Source organism: Suricata suricatta, chromosome 13 (genome assembly GCF_006229205.1).
Source record: "Suricata suricatta isolate VVHF042 chromosome 13, meerkat_22Aug2017_6uvM2_HiC, whole genome shotgun sequence".
Lineage (NCBI taxonomy): Eukaryota > Metazoa > Chordata > Mammalia > Carnivora > Herpestidae > Suricata > Suricata suricatta.
The window spans coordinates 21,302,214-21,324,953 of NC_043712.1; the positions used below are offsets into that span (position 1 = coordinate 21,302,214).

Sequence of the window (22,740 nt, forward strand, 5' to 3'; positions counted from 1 at the left end):
TGTTTTCCACTGAACACAACTTTATTGTTTTTGTAGAACTACAATTCACTTTAACTGTTGCATCGCATAGGATGTGGTTGTACTGTAATGCTTGTACAGGAACGTGCATTATTTCTAGTATTACAGATAAACACTTCACCAATCTAGACAGTGATCAACAGATTGATTCAGTTCAGATGATTTTCTTGTATGCACTGAAGTAGCATCACAATGTATTTACTTGGGTATCTTGTGTAGCTAGCGCACGGTAAAGCGTACCTATGCAGACAGCACAGTGACGACACCTATGCAAACCCTAACCACCGACCGAGATACTATTTTAATTATAACTATTTTCTAGATAAAAAAATAGGGGAAAATATTTAAATTTTAAAATGAAGGCATGTTATTGAGGCAGAATTCAGTGCAATACAGAAGCTAGTACTACAACTAGTACAGTAAAGACAGAAGGGGAAGAGGGTATAGTGCACATTCAATGATGAATGGCCACTGCAACTTACAGCAGGCACAGCAAAATGAAAAGGCTGTTCGTTGTATACAAATGTGTTAGATACAGTAGACAGTATTTACGATAATAGCTAATATTTGTCATTTTCAGCAACAATCTGGTGAGTTTGATTAAGTATTCTAACAGTAAAAAAATCCACAAAATTAGTTATATGAAATGAGCACTTTTCATCAAAAAAAATGGAAACAGTTTTCAACAAGATTTTGAACTGGTAAACTTGGCCGGCTATACAATAGTTGAATTCTTTAACACATACACGAAGAATCTTAGATGGAGAGACGATAAAAAGAAATTGTTAGTTATGGTAATTTAGATAGAAAACTATGAGAAAGACTTAAAAAGACATTTACAAAAATTGAAATTTCAATTAACTTTCTAAACAAAGTTGCTCATAGAATACAAGAACTGTCTAATACTATCAAAGATCAATTGATTTAAAGTTTGAAAAGTTCCAAGTATTTACTTTTAGCTTTGGATGAGTCGTGTAGTATAAGACAGTGCCCGTTGAAAATCTGGTACATTCTGTCTCAAAGAACATCCAAATTTACAAAGAAATGTCGATTCACAGCCTAAAAACTCAAACTCGTGACAGGTATTTTTGACATTTTTCTATCTGTCAAAGAAGAGTTTCAGTTGGAGATAGAAAAATGAGTTCTATCATAAGAATGAGACTCCAGTTATGTTAAGTAAAAAGACGAGCTGTATTAGAGTTTTAAAGCAAGAGAATGATGTTTCCTCATTGCTTTGTTCCATTGCCAGATAACTATTGAAAATATTTGTGTTCAGTTTTCTCAAGCAGACTCTGAAAAGAGTCAAGAATACAGATGTTAAAATTCTTCAGTATATAATGTGCAAATACTATAAAATTATCATTGCCAGGTTATGGAATTGATGAGGATAATGTTTTTAATGATCTTGTGTTCTCTACCAACGTTCCTTGGTTGAGTTAGATAATAATTTTTACAAAGACTTCCTGTATTAGGAATTCCAATTTAAGATTTCTTAAAATGAAAGGAATGCTCCATACTCAATAATCACGGACAAAAAGTGGCAGTGTGATTCATATTTCTCCTTAACAGAACACTGCATGTGAATAAGCTAAATCTGAAGCTCCTTAGAACAGGAAGAAGTTGTACCTACGTAGGTAAAATAATTTAGTTAAAATTGAAACATTTCATAATACAAATAAAAAATGACAATTTTACACATTTTTCTAACATTGGTCAATATGTAAATTTTAAATGTAATCAATAGTATTTTGTATCAGCTGACTGCCAAAAAACAAAAGACAAATGTGAAGAATGGTTTGTTGATTGCATAAATTTAGTTTTGTTTCCATTTTATACAATATTTTGCCAAATTTGATGTTAGTAATACTGAGTGGACACAAGATCTACAAATTCATAAGTAATGAATTTACTTAAGTAATTTTCAAAATGATATGCTTGTGCTTCAAAATCAAATCAATCCTTCCAATAAAATGATGAACAGTTTCATCAATGTGGATGCAAATATCAAAGTAATTTTTTTGATATTTGATCCAGTTATTAGAAAACTTTAAGTACATTTATATTAACAAGATAATGTTTGGAAGAAGTAGGTGAATCTACTCTTCAAGTTTTATAAATCTAAATATGGATCAAGTACTTCAAAGGAAAATTTAGTATATGAATCAAGATGTCCTGCAACTTTTATACAATATACATTGGCTTCTGGAGACAATGCAAAAAATAGTATGTCTCTAAAATATATTGTTCACCTCATCTGCTTTGCTTTTTAGAAGTAGCTATGAGAAAATTTGAAATTATGTATGTGGCTCACAGTATGCTACTGGACAGTGCTGCACTAAATGAAGTAACTTCCAGTCAGCTCTTTAGAGCCGTCTTCTTAAATGTGAATAGACAGTCAAAGCTGGCCAGACATTTGAGGAAAGCCTCCAATGTGAAAGAGAGAGAACAGGGAAAAAACAACTCAGAGGAAAGACAGATAAGGCAGGAAGCAGAAGAACATGGAATAAAGACACTATATTAGCATTCTCCGAGAAAAAAAAATTCACCCATGAAATAATAAAGGGACAGAGAATCAGAAAATGCAGTTAGAATTATAAATGTGACAACAGAAATAAAGCATTCAAAACATTCAGTAGTAGAGTTGGAAGATAAAACTAAAAAAAATTTCCAGAAAGCAAGATGAAGATCAAAGGCATGATGCAAGTGATATGAGGGAAGATGGCGGAGAAGAGCCAGGAATCAATCTCTCCATGTAAACAACAATTGTACTGGGAGAAGATATCAAGAGATTATTCTGGAATAGAGCAAGTCTGTTTTAAAACATGGCCCCCAGGGGAACTCTTGACTGGTAAACGGCAATGATTAGTGGTAGATTCTGGCTTTCGGGACAGTAGGAGCCACTCACTCTCTACTGGCCAGCCCAGGGGTAGGCAGCTGTGGAGACGAAACCCACATCTGTAGCTGGGCTTGGTGGGGCCAGAGAAAGCAATAGAAACCTCTGTCTCTAAATATTGAAGTTCTGGGTTCTGACCGTGGGTGGCCGCTTCTGATCGCGAAGGAAGAGCACAGAAGTCAACCACCATTCTCCCCACCCCTGCGGGCTCGAGCAGCTTTCAGACGATTAAGCGACAGGATCTGGGTTGTTTTTTTGGACACTGACCAAAACAACTGATACATGGGAGAACGTAGAATACCACAGACTCGGCCCAGGGAAACACAAGTCAAGAGAGAGCTGAGAAAAGTTTGAGCATTCACCACAGACTCTTCCCCAGCACAGGGGCACACTGAAACAACTCTGAAAAGAGGGAAAGCCTGGTTTCCAGGGCGACCATACCATCAGATTCAAATGCTGAGTTTTCAACAACAACAAAAAAATCACAAGGCATACAAAGGACCAAAAAAGTACGATCCATTCAAAGGAATAAAACAAACCAACAGAAAATGTACCTCAGGAAGCCCTGAGGTCACACTTGCTAGACAAAACCTTTAGAACAACGGCCTTAAAGACGTTTTGGGATCTAAAGAAAGGTTCTGATGAGGCTGGCAAATCCAGTGAGAAAAATGAAGATTCTTCAAAGAGAAAAAGTCAAGGACTACGCATCCAATTAATAACTACTTTAGAGGTGAATGCTCTCCTTGGTCCCATTTTATAGGAGACACCTTGACTAACATCTTGAACACCAATGACACCCCCCCCCCAAAGAGCTACAGATATTTACCAAAGCTTGTAAATTATTAGGACCACTCTACAGGGAGAGACACCTGAGGACTCTAACCTGAAAGAATCTCTCAACCTTAGAACCTGTGAGAGAGCCCAGCAGGGAGATCTCACCAATGTTCTCAGGTAGAAAATATTGGAAAAAATTACTTTGCTAGTAATTTGCAACTTACTAAGCATCAGATTAACTCAGGAGAGACATTTCACAAGTGCCCTGGTTTGGGAAAAAGTTCCCTTAGATCTACAGAGACATCCATATTTCTCATAGGGAGAGACCCTACGAATGTGCTATCCTTTACGGACAACAATTTGACAGTGTATTTTCAGAATCTTAAAATGTTTCTCTTTGTGTCAAGCAGTTCCACACTGGAGAAACAATTCTGAGGAAAACACAAAACAAAAACACAGCAAAAATAGAATTTCTCTATTAGCAAACACGCACACGTGAAGAGCCTCCAATAGTTCTGCACTGCCCTGGTAACAAAACACAAACTCCTTACCAGGGCTGGAAAAAAAGGTCTTTACAATTCAGGGCCTGCACTGTGGCAGCAAGGCGCACACGAGACTCCTATGCCCAAGCGTCAGCGCCACCTTCCTGGGCGCTCCCACATGCTCTGTTTAGTACTGAACACAATTCCTTTTTGTTGTTAATTGCAACCACACTGTTGACGTGCATCCTACCTCCCCTCCAACACCCATCAGTCTTACACACGACTGGATTTCTGCAGGAATATTCTGGCGAATATTTATTATTCATCTCATCTCTTAAAGTGCACTGTATATATGAAGCATTAATAAATGTAGCATTTGTGAAAATGAACCTAGGCGTATCTCATTTAATTGTGCCTCACAGATAGCATGTGGTGTTTTTTGTTTGTTGGTTTTACAGACTGAAGGTCTGTGGCAACCTTGTGTTGAGCGAGTCTACTGACACCATTTTTCCAACAGCATTTGCTTTGGCACTTTATGTGCCACATTTTGGGAAATCTCACAAAATTGTAAACCTTCCCATGATTATTATAGCTGTTATGGTATAAACTATGTTCAGTGATCCTTGATGTTACTAATACAATTGTCCTGGGGTGCCACAAACCACACCCACATAAGACAACAAACTCAAATGATAAACGTGCCTGTTTCTGACTGCTCTATCGACCCCCCGGCCCCCTCCCTCTCCTCCAGCCTCCTTATTCCCTGAGACACAACAATACTGAAATTAGGCCAATGAATAACCCTCTAGTGACTTGTAAGTGCTCAACTGAAAGGAAGAGTCACACATTTCTCACTTTCCATCAAGAGCTAGGCCTCTTGCACCGGGCAGCCAAGTTGTGAATGCAATGGAAACGTTTCTGAAGGAAATGAAAAGCCCTGCTCCTGTGAGTATGTGAATGATCAGAAAGCAAGGCGGCTTTATTGCGATTTGGAGATCAAACCAATCACATTCCTTTGAGCCAAAGCCTAATCCAGAGCAAGGCCCTAAGTCCCCTCAATTCTCTGAAAGCTGAGTTCTTTCACTTAGCACGTTTTTGAGATTCGTGATACAGTATGTGTCACTGAATAATACTCCATTGTATGGATGTGCTATATTTTGTTTATTCGTCCATCCACAGACATTTGGGTTGTTTCCACCATTTTGACTCTTGTTAGTGATGTGAAATAGAGTCCCTACTGTCAGTTCTCCCCAGATGTTCTTAATGGCATCCAGAATTGTGGCTCCTTCGCTCTCTGACCCTCCCCTGCTCATGCTGTCTCTCTCTACCTCAAAAATAAATAAAAACATTAAAAACAGAAACAAAAAAAAGGACACTGTAACAAGGGTTATGAGGATGTAGAGGTACCTGTCAGACCTCAGGGCTTTTGCTGCCTCATCAGTTACAAATTATTATTCAGACTCTGCCAATGAAATTCTTAAGAAAGAAATCCACTAATATCTACACACTCTATTCCTCTGAAGTGTAATTTCACAAAGAAAACTTAACTGAAGAGTTACTCTATATGATGTTTACATTCTTTTCCTAAATTTTACTGTCAATCTCTTTAGATTTTAGGATCTATATTTCCCAGATTATAGGGGACCATACAGTGCTGCTCAGAATGTAACATTATGTACTTACTTGAGAAAACAATTTGGCAATTTCTTATAAAAAAAACAAAAAACTTACCAGATGAGTCAGTCACTCAGGCATCTAGAAAACATGTCCACAGAAAGTCTTACACATCAATGTTCAAAGCAGCATTATTTTTAACAGCCAAAAATTGTAAACAACCCAAATGTCCTTCAACTGGTGAATGGACAAAATAGGGTGTACCCATAAAATAGGGTTTATTTAATAATAAAAATAACAGGCTGATATACTATAATATAAAATCAGAAACATGTTAATGGAAAACAAAAGACTGCATACGACCTCATTTGTATAAAATGTCCAGAAAAATCAATTCTATACAAACAGCGTACACTGATGACCGGCTGCCTGGGGCTAAGGGCAGGGACAGGGATTAACTGCAAGTGGGCACGAGGGAGCCAAGGTTATAAAATGTTCTAAAAATGGATTATGGTGATGATTGCACAACTCAGCGAATCTGCCAAAGCTCACTCAATTGTACCCTTGAAATTTTTAGATGTAACTTACACCCCAATAAACTTGTTAAAAAAAACTATGTCCCAGATTCCCAACTAATAATGCTATAAAACATCCTCTTATGAATGCTGGAGAATGCACTAGTAAACATTTTGAAACAACCCTCTTCTCAAGATTTTTACATACTTCCCTTTACACATTGTATCTTTCTGAAAAAAGAAACCAGGGTTTATCCATCTTCACAAAAAAAACGTTTAGACCATGATGAATGTTTCTCATAAACGATATTCCTTTCATGGCTAGAATGTCTCTGGTTGGTCCACTGAGCAACAAATTATGCAGATCAATTCACCATTCAACAGTATCTGAACTACAAGCTTGGGGGTGGGGAGAGTTGGGGTACAGGAAGAAATCAAAAGAATTATCCAGAGGTAGCAATGCTAACCCACACCCATTAAATCACAGCAAATATTGCTGAGTCTCCAATAAGCATGAAAGATCTTCCATAAGCCGTTAAGTTTTCTGGTTTCATTCTCTTTCATGTAACAGCTGCCTCAAATTTCAACTTGAGGAACTTTTTGGTGCCACTGTTCAATCAGTAGGGCACCTGCAGAACCCTATCACTTGAGACCTAACTCAGTAACTGACTTAGGGTGTTGCTTTTTCAGTTAGAAATTCTTCTTCACACTCCACCAATGAAATTTCTAAAGAATGATCAACTAATATCTGCACACTCTATTTCTTTCAGGTCTAATTTCAACAAAAAAATGTAACTGAAAAGATATTTTGTGGGATTTCTACATTCTTTTCTTGAGTTCAAGACTCAATAGAGTCCCTTTAGATGTTAGAATATGCGTTTTCCAGATGGTAGGGGAACATAACATCATGTTCCTATATGGAGGAAGTCAGGTCCTATCAATGAGAGAACTTGACAAGTAGAAGAGTGGATTCCCCATGTAAAGGCAGCAAGCTGACTACTCCCACTGAAACATGGGCCAGTGTGGTCAGCCCTTGCAATTTTTCAAGGCAAGCATTTTCTTAAAAATATAAAATCTAAATTTTAAATGGGGACAACTCCACAAACACACATACACACACCTCTTACTGTGCAGGTCAACTAAAACATATCAAATGGCCCATTCTTAGCTTGCGACCTTTGCCATACACAATGTTTGCACTCCAATTACAAGGAGCTGTACTTACTTTGAGCAAACTTTTAAAAAAATATAATTCTATTTTGCAAAAGACAATTCATCCAGAATAGCTCTGCTTTCAGCACCCGTTTCCTTTCCTACCCCCCCCCCCCCCAGCCCCAACCTATTTTCCTAGGACTCCCTTGGCTGAGATGGCTCCAATGAACGTCCTCAAGATTCCTAAGCCCCTTACGCAAAGCCCAGAGGAAAAAACAGGTTGGGGTACTTTGTCCAATTAAAGCACTTCCTGAAGACACACTTGTGTGAGCTTCACTGACTTGTTCCTGCAGATAATCGGGATTCGGCGTCAAATATTCAACGAGTAGATTTCATTCTCACTAAGCTAGAAGCTAGATCTTAAGTGAGTAATTTCCTAGCACAGAAACTTGAAAATTCCAATGTATTCAAGTATTCAAAGAGTGTACTTCATTCTCACTAAGCTAGAAGCTCAGGATCTTAAGTGAGTAATCCTACCACAGAAACTTGAAAATTCCAATGAATCAAGTGTTAAGCTTATTCCCACAGCTTCAGACAGGATTACAGGTAAACTTAGAAATCATGAAACCCAGTCCATTCATTTTACCAATAAAGAAACAAATTAAGAAAGGGCAAATGATGCGCCCCACGGTGACATAGCAAACTGGTTGACAAACTGAAACAGAACTCAACCAGTTCTTGCTAGAACCTAAGAGAGAGAAACTTCTTGGGGAAAAAAAAAGTGGGTCCCGTGCACCTCTTCTTTTTACATTTACATTTGGCCTTTTAGAATTATTAGTCATGTTGTCCTGCGTTCTTCACTTTCAGTGTGACTTTACCAACCCCAATTATGATTTGCTAAAGAAGTGTGCATGGGAAAAAGTATTTTCCTAGCTGCCAACCCATCAAAGTTGTGGCTGCAGATCAATGCTGTGGTAGTTTACACCCCAGATTTATAATAAGGGATAATTTCGTGAGATTCCACCCCCCTCGCCTCCCCCCACCCCCTTACAGTATTTCAAGAATTACTCTCCAGAGTGAAATCCCCGATGTCTGATGAGGCCTGAGTTACTCTTAAATGTCTTTTCACATTCGTTACATTCATATTCTCTCCTTCCGGTATGGATCTTTAGATGTTCCACCAGGATTGAGCTCCGGCTGAAGGTTGCTCCGCAGTAGTCACATTCATAGGGCTTCTCTCCAGTATGAATTCGATGATGTTCATTGAGAGATGAACTCTGACTGAATGATTTTCCACACTCTTTACACTTATAAGGTTTTACGCCAGTATGAATTCTCTGATGACGACTGAGGAGCGAATGGGTAGGGAAGGCTTTCTCACACTGGGTACACTTGTAGGGTTTCTCTCCCGAATGAAGCCTCTGATGATAAATGACAGATGTAAAATGGCTGAAAGTCATCCCACAGTCATTGCACAAATAGGGTTTTTCTCCAGTGTGGATTCTCTGATGTCGAGTAAGGCAAGAATTCTGTCTAAAGGCTTTTCCACATTCACCACATTTATAGGGTTTCTCTCCAGTATGAATCCTCTGATGCTTGGAAAGGGATGAGCTGTGACTGAAGGACTTTCCACAATTGTTACACGTGTAGGGTTTTTCTCCAGTATGAATTCGCTGATGTTGAATAAGAGATGAACTGTCGCTGAAGGGTCTCCCACATTCTTTACATTTGTAGGGTTTTTCTCCAGTATGAACTCTCTGGTGTTTAATGAGGTGGGCACTCAGGGTGAAAGTTTTTCCACAATCATCACATTTGTAGGGTTTCTCTCCACTATGAGTTCTATGATGTGGCGTGAGGGATGAACTGTCACTGAAAGCTTTTCCACATTCGTTGCACATATAGGGTTTTTCCCCTGTGTGAATTCGACTATGTTTGGTGAGGGAGGCACTATAGCCGAAGGCTTTTCCACATTTGCTACATTTGTGGGTTTTCTCTCCCACCTCAGCTGCCTCATCTTTATCTGAGGTTGCATCTTGATGTAAATTTTTCCAACATTTTTCACATATACTGCACTTTCTTTTCCTATAAAGGGACAAGCATCGTGTAAAGGCTATCCCACAGTTACTGCATTTCTGGGCCTTCCTCCCCAAATTCTTCCCTATTTTCTGATGTTTTGGATGTTCAGTAAGAGATGAAGAGTGACCTAGGCCTTTCCTGCCTTCATTACATTTCCGGGGCTTTTCTCCAGTGTGTTCTTTGCGGTTCATAAGGTCTGAATGAAAACTGAAGGGTTTCTTGCATTCATTATACTTCCGAGATTTCTTCCTTAAGTAGACTCTCAGATGTTTAATGATGTCTGAAGTTTGTCTGAAATTACTTCCAAATGGGCTCTTTTCTGGGTCAAATTCCTCACCCTTACTGCCTCTCCCATGAGTTTTCTTTTGTGTGACTGCGACTTGTGAATGTTCCTTACTGCTACGCTTCCGGGATTCTCCCGTCAAGCCATGATCCCCACCCATTAGGCATCTTTCTATTATTTTATTTAAAGTTGATTCATCCAGGAGAGTATCTTGATTTCCAAAGGATTCCTTCAATTCACCTCTAGGTTCACACTCTAAAAGAAATAATAAATAGGGTATGTCCTGTTGCAATAAAGGAAGCTACCATACTCGGGACTGAAACAGGAACAGAGTTAGTAATGACTATGAACAGTAGGAGCATGGTTTGGATGGTTCTCAGAATCTTACAAAACAGAGAAGAAAAAAGTAATATACGGAAACTAGGTAAATAAAGGGTTAGGGAAAATACTGAGGAAAATGAAGAGTTTGTACTTTATAGTTAGAATAAAGATGCATGTTCTCACCCTCATTTCAAATTTCTATAACAGGTCCAACCTTACTCTCTCTAGTTCTAATCTACCTCTTTCCAAACAATGACAGTGCAAACATTTATTGAATACTTAGTAAATGCCAGGTCCCACATCAGGCACTTGTATTTCACTTAATCTTCACAACAACCCTATAAAGTGGGTCCTGTGATTATCCCTGTTTTGTGGATGTGACAACCTATTCACATGGAATGTAAGGAGCTTACCCAAAGTCACATGTATTGTCAGTGGCAGATTTTAATCTAGTCTGGCCCCAAAGCAGGTAATTTATTAATCATTTTATTTTTTTTAATGTTTATTCATCAAAGCCCATACTTTTGATCCCTCTACCATACTGCTTCTCAAAGCAGCTAAATAGCACTAAGTTCATAGAAAATATTAATCACATCATAGACACACAATGTCAACTACGCTAGACTTTCACAGCTTACCACAGTCTGGCCCATCAATCTTATGGATACACTCTACTCAGGCATCCATTCTGTCTCTACCACACTATGGTGTTCTCAATCCTATTCTCTCAGTCTTCATACTACCTCAAATGCAATTCCAAGCATTCACTATTCACTATTACAAGCACATAAATTTGACAGGGCCTTGGGTTCAAGTCCCACAGTCTCTACAGCCTTCTCTAATACCATATTCTATTTACTCTTCTCAGTACTTTGGATTCATTTACTAGCCATTATAATTCAACTTGGCTCTTAATCATGAGATCACCCTGTCACTTTTATAAAACTATTATTATTATTATTTTAATGTTTGAGTGAGAGAGAGGGTGAACACAGTTGGGGGAGGGGCAGAGAGAGAAAGAGAGCGAGAGTAGCCCAAGCTGGATGAAGGGTTCAAATTCACAAACCATGAGATCACAACCTGAGCCAAAACCAAGAGTCAGATGCCTTAACTGACAAAGCCATACACATGCCCCTCATGAAACTATTTTTTAAAGAGTTAACTTTACCCAGAAACTAACCACTGTTAAAAACTCTGTGTACTTTTTAAATAAAATTTTCTCTATATTTTAGAATAAAACTTGGGGCACCTGGCTTTATTAAGTTAAAGTGGTTAATCGCCAACTTCAGCTCAGGTCAGAATCTCACAGCTCCTGAGTTCAAGCCCCCGCATCAGGCTCTGTGCTGACAGCTCAGAGCCTGGAGCCTGCTTTAGATTCTGTGTGTCCATCTCTCTGCCCCTCCCCTGTTCATGCTCTGTCTCTCAAAAATAAATAAATGTTTTTAAACAAGGCTTTCCTATACATTTAAACATAAAACCATGTATAACATGTAGTGTTATTTTCATTCATAATTCCTTCCCATCGCACTGATAAGTCTTCATAAGAATAATCTGAACCAGTAATAATTCATCATTTAGATGCATTACAGTTGAGTCTTTCCCATACTGAAGGTTTATCATATGATTAATATTTCCTCAGAAAATAGTCATAAAAATGGAGTTACTGAACCAAGGGTAGAAAAGTTTTACCACCATATGAGACAGGATGAACATAAGTACCCGAGTACTCCTCTCTGATCAAATGATCTTTCTTGTTTTCTTTCTTTCTTTTTCTAGCTTTATTTTTTTAATTAGTTTATTACCAAGTTGGTTTCCATATAACACCCAGTGCTCTTCCCCACAAGTGCCCCTCTCCATGACCATCACCCGCTTTCCCCTTCCCCCCTCCCTCTTTAGCCCTGTTTGTTTTCAGTATTCAAGAGTCTCCCATGATTTGCCTCCCTCCCTCTCCCTAACTTTTTTTCCACTCCTTTCCCTTCCCATGGTCCCGTTAGGTTTCTCCTGTTAGACCTATGAGTGCAAACATATGGTTTCTGTCCTTCTCTGCCTGACTTATTTCGCTCAGCATGACACCCTCCAGGTCCCTCCACTTTGCTACAAATGGCCAGATTTCATGCTTTCTCATTGCCATGTAGTGCTCCATTGTGTGTATATATACACCACATCTTCTTCATCCATTCAAAATGATCTTTCTTTAAATCTTTACAAACTTGACGGATAATAATTAGATCTGCTGCTTTAAATGTATATTTCACTACTGACCATTGACTTGGAACTTTTTTTCAGGTTTGCAACCTTGTACATTTCAGCTTTGTCAGTTATTTTTAATTTGTCACCTATCCGCTCAAGTTCTTCACCCACTTTTCTAACAGACTCAGCATTAGAACAATCAGTTCCTTGCTGATTTGCTGAGGTATTTTATAAGTTATTAGCTACTGACTCTGCTTTGTCCATCAAAGTTTTTTCTTCTGTCTGTTGTATGTAACTTTTTAAACAAAGTGGAATCTACATAATTCTGGGGCAGAGGGGCACATATTTATACCATTTATATTAAACATAATAATCTTTATTCATGTATCTATACCGAAAAGAGCCAATAGGTTGACTTTGGTTAAGATGGAGTAGAGATGGGGCACCCGAGTGGCTCAGTCGGTGAGGCGCAGGACTTCAGCTCAGGTCGTGATCTCACAGTTTGTGGGTTTGTGCCCTGTGTCGGACTCTGTGCCGACAGCTTGTAGCCTGGGGCCTCCTTTGGATTCTGTGTCTCCCTCTCTCTCTACCCCTTCCCTGCTCATGCTGTCTCTCTCTCTCTCTTTGAAAATTAAATAAAAATATGAAAAATAAAATAAAAATTTAAAAGATGGAATAGACCTTGGGTAGCTTAGTTGGTTAAGCATCCAATTCTTCATTTTGGTTCAGGCCACTCTCACGGTTTCGTGAGTTTGAGCCCCATGTCAGGCTCTGTGCTGCCCCTGTGGACCCTCCTCAGGATTCTCTCTCTCTTTGCCCCTCGCCACCTCATGATGTCTCTCTCAAAGTAAATGAACTTTATAAAAAATTATTTATATAAAAGGTGGAATAAAGCTAAGTGAATTTTTTTTCTTTAAAATAAAAAATTTAATAAACTTTTAAAATGTAAATTTAATATATTGTTTTTAATTTTTTAATGTTTTCTTTATTTTTGAGAGAGAGAGATACAGTGTGAGCAGGAGAAGGTCAGAAAGAGAGGGAGACACAGAATCCAAAGATAGCCTCCAGGCTCTGAGCTAGCTGTCAGCACAGAGCCTGATGCGGGGCTCAAACCCACAAACCATGAAATCAAGCCGAAGTCAAGACGTTTTGAGCCAATTGAGCCACCAAGGCGCCTCTATTTATTGTTAAATATAAAAGAAGGACAAAGAAAAAAATGTAATCTCTCAGAGATAACCAAAGTGAACACAAAAGTTCTCCAGACGTTAAAAAAAAATGTATATCTACATATTTAAATATATATCTGTACATGTAATTTTTTTCAACAAAAAAGAGATTATATGCTACATATTGTCCACTGGATAAATTCCTACTTATCCTTCAAGATCCAACTTAAATGAGAAATAAACCATTGCTCCTGTATTTCCCATTGTCCTTATATGCGTTATTATGCCACACTTCCCATTACTAACACCTTTTGTTCTGACACCCGTATCGTAGCACCCACAGCAAGGCACTTCGCAGATCTCCAACTCTGCGGCGCTCGCTTCCTAGCCCCTGCAGCTGCCCTGAATCTCCGCCACCGCTTTCACGCCATGGCCACTTTCCCGTAAGCTGCTCCCAGTCCACGGCACGTGCAGCAGGGACACTTGGGCAGGCCCATTTTTCATGAGACTCCGCATTCTGACAGGCAGGTGATTCCAGATTTTGCCCTTGCCGTTAACTTTTTAAAGTTTATTTGCTTTGTTTATTTTGAGAGAGAGCATAAGTGGGGTAAGAACAGAGAGAGAGAGAGAGAGAGAGAGAGAGAGAGAGAGAGAGAGAGAGAGAGAGAGACCCAAGCAGCCTCCATGCTGTCAGCACAGAGCCCGAGCCCGATACGGGACTCAAGCTCACAAATGGTGAAATCATGACCTGACCCAAAATCAAGAGTTGGATGCTCAACCAATTGAGCCATCCAGGCACCCCGTTGCCAAAGCTTTCTTAAGCAGCACTTCAGTCTCAGACGACCCCTACCCAAGGTTTCTCCCTTCCCTCGCTCATTCACAGGCGTTACGCTCACATCATCTCCGACAGCTCCCCAGCCTCTTCCAGTGAGCCCCATTTTCCTTCACTGGAATTCTCCCCCGTAAGTCTCTGGCACAGCCAATCATGTCTTGGCATCTGCTTCTCAGAGGACCCACACTAACAGTCTCCGCACTAACATGAATATTCCAGGAAGGCGGGGGCTATCTTCTAATCACCTGTCCATTTTAGCCTCTAGCCCACCCAACATTTCAAAGGCTCTTCACAAAGGGCTTGGTTAAACAACTGTTTTAATTTCTTTGTCTGCTTTTCACCAACTCACCTGGTCTGGAGCCTTTTGAGACTTCTTTTTCCAGCAGCCATGGCAGTTCAACCCACTTAAATTGGGAAATCAAATCTAATGTGGAAACTGCAAAGCCTGCTCAGAGAGAAAAGAATAGCAAATGACTGTTTTCTGCATAGAACAAAGATGTTCCAACATCCACACACAGCCTTGGTTCTCCAGGGAAGAGAAGAGGTTTTAACACACAGACATGAGCACTGGAACACGAGGCGAAAACCAGGGAAGGGACGTCCTTGATGACAGCACAGCGATACTCAACATCTCCAACCCAATGAAGCAGAAACTCTTTTTTTGGAGAAAACAATGCAGAACAGTACATTTTCAGAACCTACTTTTAGGATCAGTCATGATCAGCCCAGAATGCCCAGCCAAAACAGTTCATAGCATTTACCTTTCAGTAACAGTGAACAAAATGACATGCAGCTTATAAGTTATATGATGAAGAGATATCTTTACCCAGAAATTCTAGGTTCCTAAAGTTTTCCAGTAGCACTTCCTTAAAGAGCTCCTTCTGAAAAGGCTCCAGTCTCCTCCACTCTCCTCTGGAAAAGCTCACAGCCACATCCTTGAATGTTATGGATTCCTAACAAACACAAGAAATAGAGTTTTTTGCACTGGCTTAACTTTCACCGGTTCCAGGGATTTAAGAACTGGACATACTTTTGGAAGCCATTATCAGTATTTTAGCAGTATTATTTACTACTGTAAAAAATTCTTATTTACAACCAGTAATGATTGGTCTACAGGAAGCTTATTGATTTGTAACCAGCCACTTTTCCCAACTATTATGAGTTTTAGTACTTATTCAGTTGATTCTCAGAGGCTTACAAATAGACCATGTTATCTGCAAATAACACACATTTGTCACTTTCACACCAATACTTACCTCATTTCCTTTTTATCTTACTGCACTGGCTAGAATATTCAAGAAATACTCATCAACAGTAGCATGATTAGACATCCATATCTTTTCATAGGCATTTTGAGAGTTGCTTTTTATTTCCCAACACTGTTCAGCTGGAGATTTTTTGTGTTAAGAAAATATAACCTTATTTCCACTTGACTAATTTTGCCAAAATACTTTTAGAATTTTAGTAAATTTTTTAATTTTTTTATAATTAAAAAAATGTTTATTTCTGAGAGAGAGAGAGAGAGAGAGAGAGAGCGAGCGAGCGCACGAGCAGGGGGGGCAGACACACACACACACACACACACACACACACACACACACAGAATCCAAAGCAGTCTCTACGCTCTGAGCTGTCAGCACAGAGCCCAACGTGGGGCTCGAACTCAAGAGCAGCGAGATCATGACCTGAGCTGAAGTCCCATGCTTAACCAACTGAGCCACCCAGGTGCCCCACAGAGCTATTATTTTTATTAGCATCAGACCTGTGACAAATTCTGGTACTGAAATAAAATAGCATCTGAAGAAAGAGCTGAAAGAATGTGAAGAAAAAGAGGTTGTCTTCTTTCCTCTAGTATTTGTATACTTCTCCGTAGGAGCTCACTAAGTATTCACCTAAGAATGAAAACCAGTGAAGGGAAGCTTACCCGGGACTCAGCGCTTGGAAGGACAGAAACCATTTTATTTTCTTCCGGGTTCTCTTCTTGGGAAACAACAGACTCTTGAGAAGCTGGATCTAGGAAGGGGGAAAAAGAACACTCTAATCTTTCAAATGCATTCCTCAGACTAGAAATCCTTAGAGGTCTCTTTGGAGAAAAATTTCAGAACAAAGAGTTTCCCCCCCACTCTTTAAAACAGAGATAAAAGCCACAGATACACTCTCCTTTTAAAACTCAAGCTCTTTTCCCTACCCCATTAAATAGTCTGGTTCAATTCCGAAGCTCACAATAACGGATTCCATTCAATCCATACACCTATAGTTTTAATGAATTTAAATGGCATACTAATCTTTTAAAAATACTCATAGGATGTTTTAAGGTAAAACAGCATTTTGTTTTATGTGTTAATTTGTTTTCTTTATAGTCCTAGCACAATGCCGTGTAAAGAGTCATTAACTGAATGAAAGAACAAAGCTGGCCTCAGGAACAGACTTCTCTTCTGAGGTCACCAGCACATTCCTAAAGACAGAAATCAGGAATCTGAACATATCAACTAACTATATTACATACCTGGAGATGTCAACAGCCCTTCTAATAAGAGAAAAGCATTTAGGCAGCATGTAGATTAGACAATCAACAGAAATTAAGAATCAGAATTATATAATCAAAGAGAAAGAAGGGACTATTTTAAGGAAACTTCTTACAAAAGGCTAAAACAATCAATTCACGAACTTCTTTATGCAGAGGCTTCCATATAGGCCCTAATTTTGGAGAAGCACCACACTGCAATGACAGACAAGTCAGAGAAAAGTCAGGAACCTTTAGCTGTACAAGCACAATTCAAGTCTGTGGTGGCAAATGCCATTTCCCTACCCTGGAACTCTGGGTAGAATACAAACCCTTGTGCGTATGTATTGGGAGCCTTATGGTAATTCATATGCTACGTATATTGGAACACTGTAGGATATTAGAAAGACTTTATAAAAGCTGAACCACGTACCTTCAAAGGGCTATCCATCCTAGAAGTGTTTTTATGAATATCGTACAATGATAAGTTATAATTCATAGTTTACATTTTATACATTTATAAGAATGTAGTTATATAAATGTAAGTCAACTGTTCCTCTCCTAAGGCTGCGGAACTGTACTATCCAATAGGGTAGCTGCTCACCACGTATGGCTATTTGAATTTAATTTGAGATTCAATTCCTTATTTGTCCTAGCCACATTACATATGTTCAATCTGGAGCGCAAACTAGTACAGAACACATTTCCATCACTGCAGCTATCGGGCAGCCCCGTTCTGGAAACGTGTTCCTACACCCACTGGAGGCAGAAATTGAGGCCTGGGCTGGATATGCTTGTGACTTCCAAACACACTCAGATGATTTCCTTCTCTCCCATGTTCTAAGATTCCCTCTTATCAAGGGGAAAAGAAAAGAACTAGTATTATGCCTTGTCCCGGTTAGCCTCACAAGACTTAGAGCAGATGGGAACCCCTTTTCTACAGATTAAAAAAAAAATGAAAGTTCGGAGAGGTTATGTAGCTTGCCGAAGATTCTACAGGAAAAGGTGAATCTGAGCCAAACTCTGCCTCAGCCCCAAACTTGGACTCCTATTTTAGCAGTCAACTGCTTTCTTTGGGGGAGTTTACTTTCACACCTGGAGGAAATCTCTCCCTCTTCCTCCCGCCATCTATAATTCTCACCTTCCTTTTCTTCAAGTGTTTGGGTCAAATCCTCTATGAGGGTCACCACTTCCTCACTACTCTCAGGATGTTGTGACTTTACCCAAATCCTGAGCTCCCCAGGCAAAATGGTCAGGAATTGCTCAAACACCAAAAGCTCTAATATCTGTTCTTTCGTGTGGATGTCTGGTCTCAGCCACTGAATGCAGAGCTCCCAGAGTTGATTCAGGACTTTTCTGGGTCCAGCCACTTCCGAGTAACAAAACCACCTGAACCTCTGTCTTAAAGTCTCTGGGTCAGTCATGTCTCCTCTCTGGACAGCTTCTTGATCCCCAGGAGTATCCATTCTTAGGACCTTGGTTGGTTCACTTAAGGCCAGAGTTTGAGGGTCTGGGGAGATGGCTGTCATCTCGTTCAAGGTACTAGAGCTGTAATGTGTATCACCAGCAGGAACACAGTCCCCTTTAGACTCTAGGTGAATTAACAGCACAGTCCACAGACAGGCACTAGGGACAGCAAAGTATCAAGGGTTCCCAGCATTCAGCTTATGGTCTTGCAGAAACTGTCAAGAAATAGAAGATATTAAGCAGGTAAGTCAATTACTCCCGAAAACATTGTTCTTGGTTTGGTTCACAGACATAGACATACACAGAGGCCCGCCCAATTGTTACATTAGAGGAGTAATTTTCCTTGCAGGGGAAAAGCTGGGGAGTTATTTAAGGGTAATTAAAGATATTCACCAAGGAAACGGTTTCTTCAGACTAAAGATGCCTCATAAGCAAAACACATCAGAAAAGGTGCACTGCTACAGGAGAATCCAGTCACAAATTTATGCAACATCCTGTCCCGCTGCTGTGAATGGCCACACATTTCCAGGCACTTCACTCAGAAGCCCGATTTCGTATCTGCCTCTCAAATTTTTTTCACACAATCACCAACCAACTTCTGGCAGTTTTATTTCCTAAAGACCTCTCCATTCTATTGTGGTTTCTTTTAAAAATGTTTATTTATTGTTGAGAGGGAGAGAGAGGCAGAATGTGAGTGGGAAAGAAGCAGAAGAGAGAGGGAGACACAGAATCTGAAGCAAGCTCCAGGCTTCAAGCTGTCAGCACAGAGCCCAATGTGGGGCTTGAACTCAACCAACCACAATATCATGACCTGAGCCGAAGTTGGACCCTGAACCGACTGAGCCACCCAGGTGCCCTGATCCTACTTAAACTACAAATGTACAGTTTTTTCAATCCAGTCTCACACTGCAGTCTGAGGATTCCTTCTAATTTGCAAAATAGGGTCCTATTACTCCCCAACTGTCTCAAGGTGAAATTCAATGCAGAGGCCATGTATGGATTATCTAGAGACCCTGCCCTGAGGACCTCGCCTCTTGAGCTCTAGCTGCTCCTGATGGGTGCTGCAGCCATTAAAAAAAAAAAAAAAAAAAAAAGGCCATATCCTCTTCCACCCTTTGCACTAGTGCCGTTCCCTCTCTTAGGAATGCTGCCTTCTCTCCCTCTCCTAAACTTCTACTCATCCTTCAAAACGACTCCTTTCAACTGTCACCTCTTGCACAAAGCTTTCTTTGATCCTCAAGTGCTCTTTCGCACAGAGTCTATCGTGTGTTACACACATACTTTCATTCTGCAAGTAACTGAAGATCAGGACACTATTAAGACAAGCGTGGACAGATCGGGCAGGATCCCCACCCTCAGAGAGCACCCAGGAGATAAAAATACAGTCTGAGATGTACTACAATGTGGCAAGTGAAAAGTCCTCTCCTCCTATTGCCAACTATACCGATAATTCCCCACCTCTGAGCATAGAGCTCAGCACTCACGTATACATGACGTCATTCACTCCTTCTCCAAATATTAGGCATCTACCACGGTACGCCGCGCTGAGCACCTGAGGCTCTGCAGTGACTAAGACACTCGTTTAGGTCTCCAGGGAGTCTACAATTGAGGCCCCGAGAAAATGTGACGCAGGCAGGAAAAAGTTCTCAAAGCGGGTGGCGGGGGGGCGGCTGTTAGACGTTCTGGTTATCACGACTGGAGGAGGAGTGCTAGTGGTACCCACCTAGCTGGTAGACCCAGGGATGCTGCTAAACATCCTACAGTCACCGCACTGCTCCCTTCCCCCACGCACACACATAAAGGAATTTTCCCGCCCAAAATGTCCGCGTACCCAAGTTGCGGGAGAATGGGCGCAGGGAGGGGATGGAGGAAAGCTCCGTCATTCAGGACAGTGCCCACATCCCCCAGAAGCTGCGGCATGGGGAGTGCACTGTGAGATCGCTCGACTCCCCACCCAACCACCCACCCCACCAAGGATGCACCCGCCGCGGGTGCATCCCTAGAGCCGGGGGACCTGGCTGCAGCCCCCAAATCAGGGGCCCAGGACAACCGTTACCTGCATCAGCACCCGCAGTCAGGACCAACGGCACCGCAATGAGCTTCTAGAAGCTGGTCCTGCAGGAGCTGCGCGCGCAAGCCCGCGAGGAGCCACTGCGCCTGCGCAAGGGCGCAGAACTACGATTCCCGGAATGCGTTTGTCCCGCTTTGCGAAAGTCCTGTGTTTTCCATAGGCTCCCACCTGGCCTGTTGCGCATGGTCATTGAGAAACGGCTGGTGGGCTCGGCCGCAGAATTATTGCTGCGCCAGAGGCCTAAAGGCCCAGAACCATCTCAGGTTTTCAGATTTATGATGCTCGGTCTCCTAGGTAACCTCAAACCATCCCTCCCTCTTCCTCTTCCTACCCTCCCCTGAAATTCAGGCTGGGAAAACCCACTGCAGAAGCACATTAGTGATGCATTCTATGTAAGCCATAATTAATACCGCAACTCGAATTTAACAAATATTAATTTTATGACTTTGACACCTGCCACCATGGTGCAAACCACCGTCATGCCTCCTCTGGATTATAACAATAGCCTGTTGAATGCACTTCTCTCCCCTTGTCTATTCTTTACACTGCAGCCAGAGAGATGATTAAAAAACGTAAAACAGATTATGTCCCTCCTCTGCTTAAAACCCTGCAAAGGCTTCCCATTCCACTCAAGAGTAAAAACCCGGATTTTAACAATGACGTACAAAGCTGAATAGAGTCTGGTCACCCATAATTTCCCTGACCTCTTCCTGGACTTCATACTCCAGTCACAATGGCTTCCTTGATCTCCCTCTCCTTCCAATCTGCCTGGCATTTCTGGCCGCCTTCTCCTACGGTAGGTAGGCTCACTCTCCTACGCTTTCATATCATGTCTTCTCAATGAAGCTCTCCCGTCCCCACACTACTTAAATCGGAACCCCATCCCTCTCCACTCTGATCTCCCTAACGTATGATTTTTCTATTTTTTTTTTACTACTTATTGTCTGTCTTGTTTGTTTGTTTTTGTCTGTCTTCTTCAATAGAATACCAATTCCACAAGAGTAAGAATTTTTATCTTTTATTTTGTTCCATGAGACATAATCTCCAGGCCTTAAAACAGTACCTGGTGATTAGTAGGTGTTCAGGAGAATTCTTGAATTTAGGAATGGGCACTTGCGTGGATGACTGGGAGCCTTGCAAAAAGGGCTGAGGAAGTCAGGAAGGATTGTTTGGAGGGTTGTAACTTTTGGAAGGGGGGAGTGAGTTGGGAGAGAAAAACATTCTAGATTGAGAGAGCAGGGTAAGTCAGGGCCCTGAGACTTTAAAAGGACAGAGCAGGCTCAGCTAAATGGTCCATGGGGCTCATCTCACAGGCACCAAGGCAAGCAGAAGAAATTGCCCCCGTCCCAGGTCTGAGTACATACTCTTCTCTACCCACCTCTCCTTGTCAGGCCGAAAATGGGATATCAAGAGCAGCTGGAGAAAGCAGAGGGCCATGAAATCAAATTGGCTCATAAGTTTAAGTGGGCAAGTCAGAGAAACTTTAATTAGTGGTTCTCAAGCTGTATGTACCTAAAAGCACACGATATTCTTCATTTGAGTACGAATTTTGGGACCTTCCCCTCCACAACCCATTGTGGGTGATCTTTGGGCTATACTTTGAGAAACACTACACACGTTCAAATGTCATGTAATTAAGTGACATGCTACATATGCGTGTATTACCAGGAATAAATGACTCCTTGGAAGTAGTGAACAAACTAGCTTCTGATTAAAAGCAACCATCACCGTAAAGAGTGGTGGGTTGTGCAGCAGTAAAGAAAGAGAAAACCCACAAATCAATTAGTTTTACTTGTAAGAACTCTGTTGGGATCTCCAGTCAGGATTAAGCATGTTCAGGAATACTTAACCAACTAAGTGGGCTTTCTGTTTGTTTGGGTTTTTTTTAGCTGTTTTGACTACAGGATGGAGAAGCAATTGGAAAAGGGTACAGCCGGAGGCAAAAAGACTAGTTATTGACGTTGTGCAATAATCCAGGTAAGATGATAAAGGTGGTCTAAACGGTGGTAAACTAAAAAGACCCAGGACACAGTCGTAGGATTTTGTGACTTATTGCAAATATGTATGGGTAAGAAGAAAGAAATGATCAAAATGATGCACTATATATGGCAGGTTATATTTTGTAAAGATGACTGCCCTGATATCTAGCCCATCTTGAAATATATTCCTACAATGTGATGTTGATGTTGGAAGGAAATATCAGTCTTGAGTGTTGCAACAGCTGACAAAATAGTTGCCTTCCTTTGGGCTGTTTCTTGACATTTATTCACTTTTATTAAATGTAGGGGGATACAAATGAATATGGTATGAGAGTTTAATGCAATTGGACAGCAACAGTCAAGGCAGAAAATGGATCACAATGGGTTACTTCATGCCTGTTGTC

The 22,740-nt window shown here is 40.7% G+C and overlaps 1 protein-coding gene across 2 annotated transcripts; it reads right to left on the reverse strand.

Moving 5' to 3' along the window:
* On the reverse strand, positions 1 to 20,408 carry ZNF483 (zinc finger protein 483). 2 transcript variants are annotated; one of them, XM_029920073.1, is made up of 6 exons: positions 20,343 to 20,408; positions 17,961 to 18,501; positions 16,241 to 16,329; positions 15,143 to 15,269; positions 14,666 to 14,761; positions 1 to 10,062 (listed from the first exon to the last, which is right to left on the reverse strand). In XM_029920073.1, the coding sequence occupies exons 2-6, from the start codon at positions 18,346 to 18,348 to the stop codon at positions 8,513 to 8,515; spliced, it is 2,250 nt and encodes a 749-aa protein (XP_029775933.1). In that variant the 5' UTR covers positions 18,349 to 18,501; positions 20,343 to 20,408; the 3' UTR covers positions 1 to 8,512. The 2 variants fall into 2 exon arrangements, with proteins under 2 accessions (XP_029775933.1, XP_029775934.1); XM_029920074.1 differs by lacking the exon at positions 20,343 to 20,408 and adding an exon at positions 20,118 to 20,183.
* Positions 20,409 to 22,740: the final 2,332 nt, after the last annotated feature.

Bases quoted from the DNA above. Each gene is read 5' to 3' on its own strand.
- ZNF483 (XM_029920073.1), bottom strand. From the start codon at position 18,348: ATGACAGCCATCTCCCCAGACCCTCAAACTCTGGCCTTAAGTGAACCA. The intron at 15,270-16,240 runs GTAAGCTTCCCT...TGTGTTTGTTAG, and splicing joins TTCCAAGCGCTGAGTCCCGG to GAATCCATAACATTCAAGGA. The intron at 10,063-14,665 runs GTGAGTTGGTGA...TATTTCTTTTAG, and splicing joins CTCAAAAGGCTCCAGACCAG to AGTGTGAACCTAGAGGTGAA.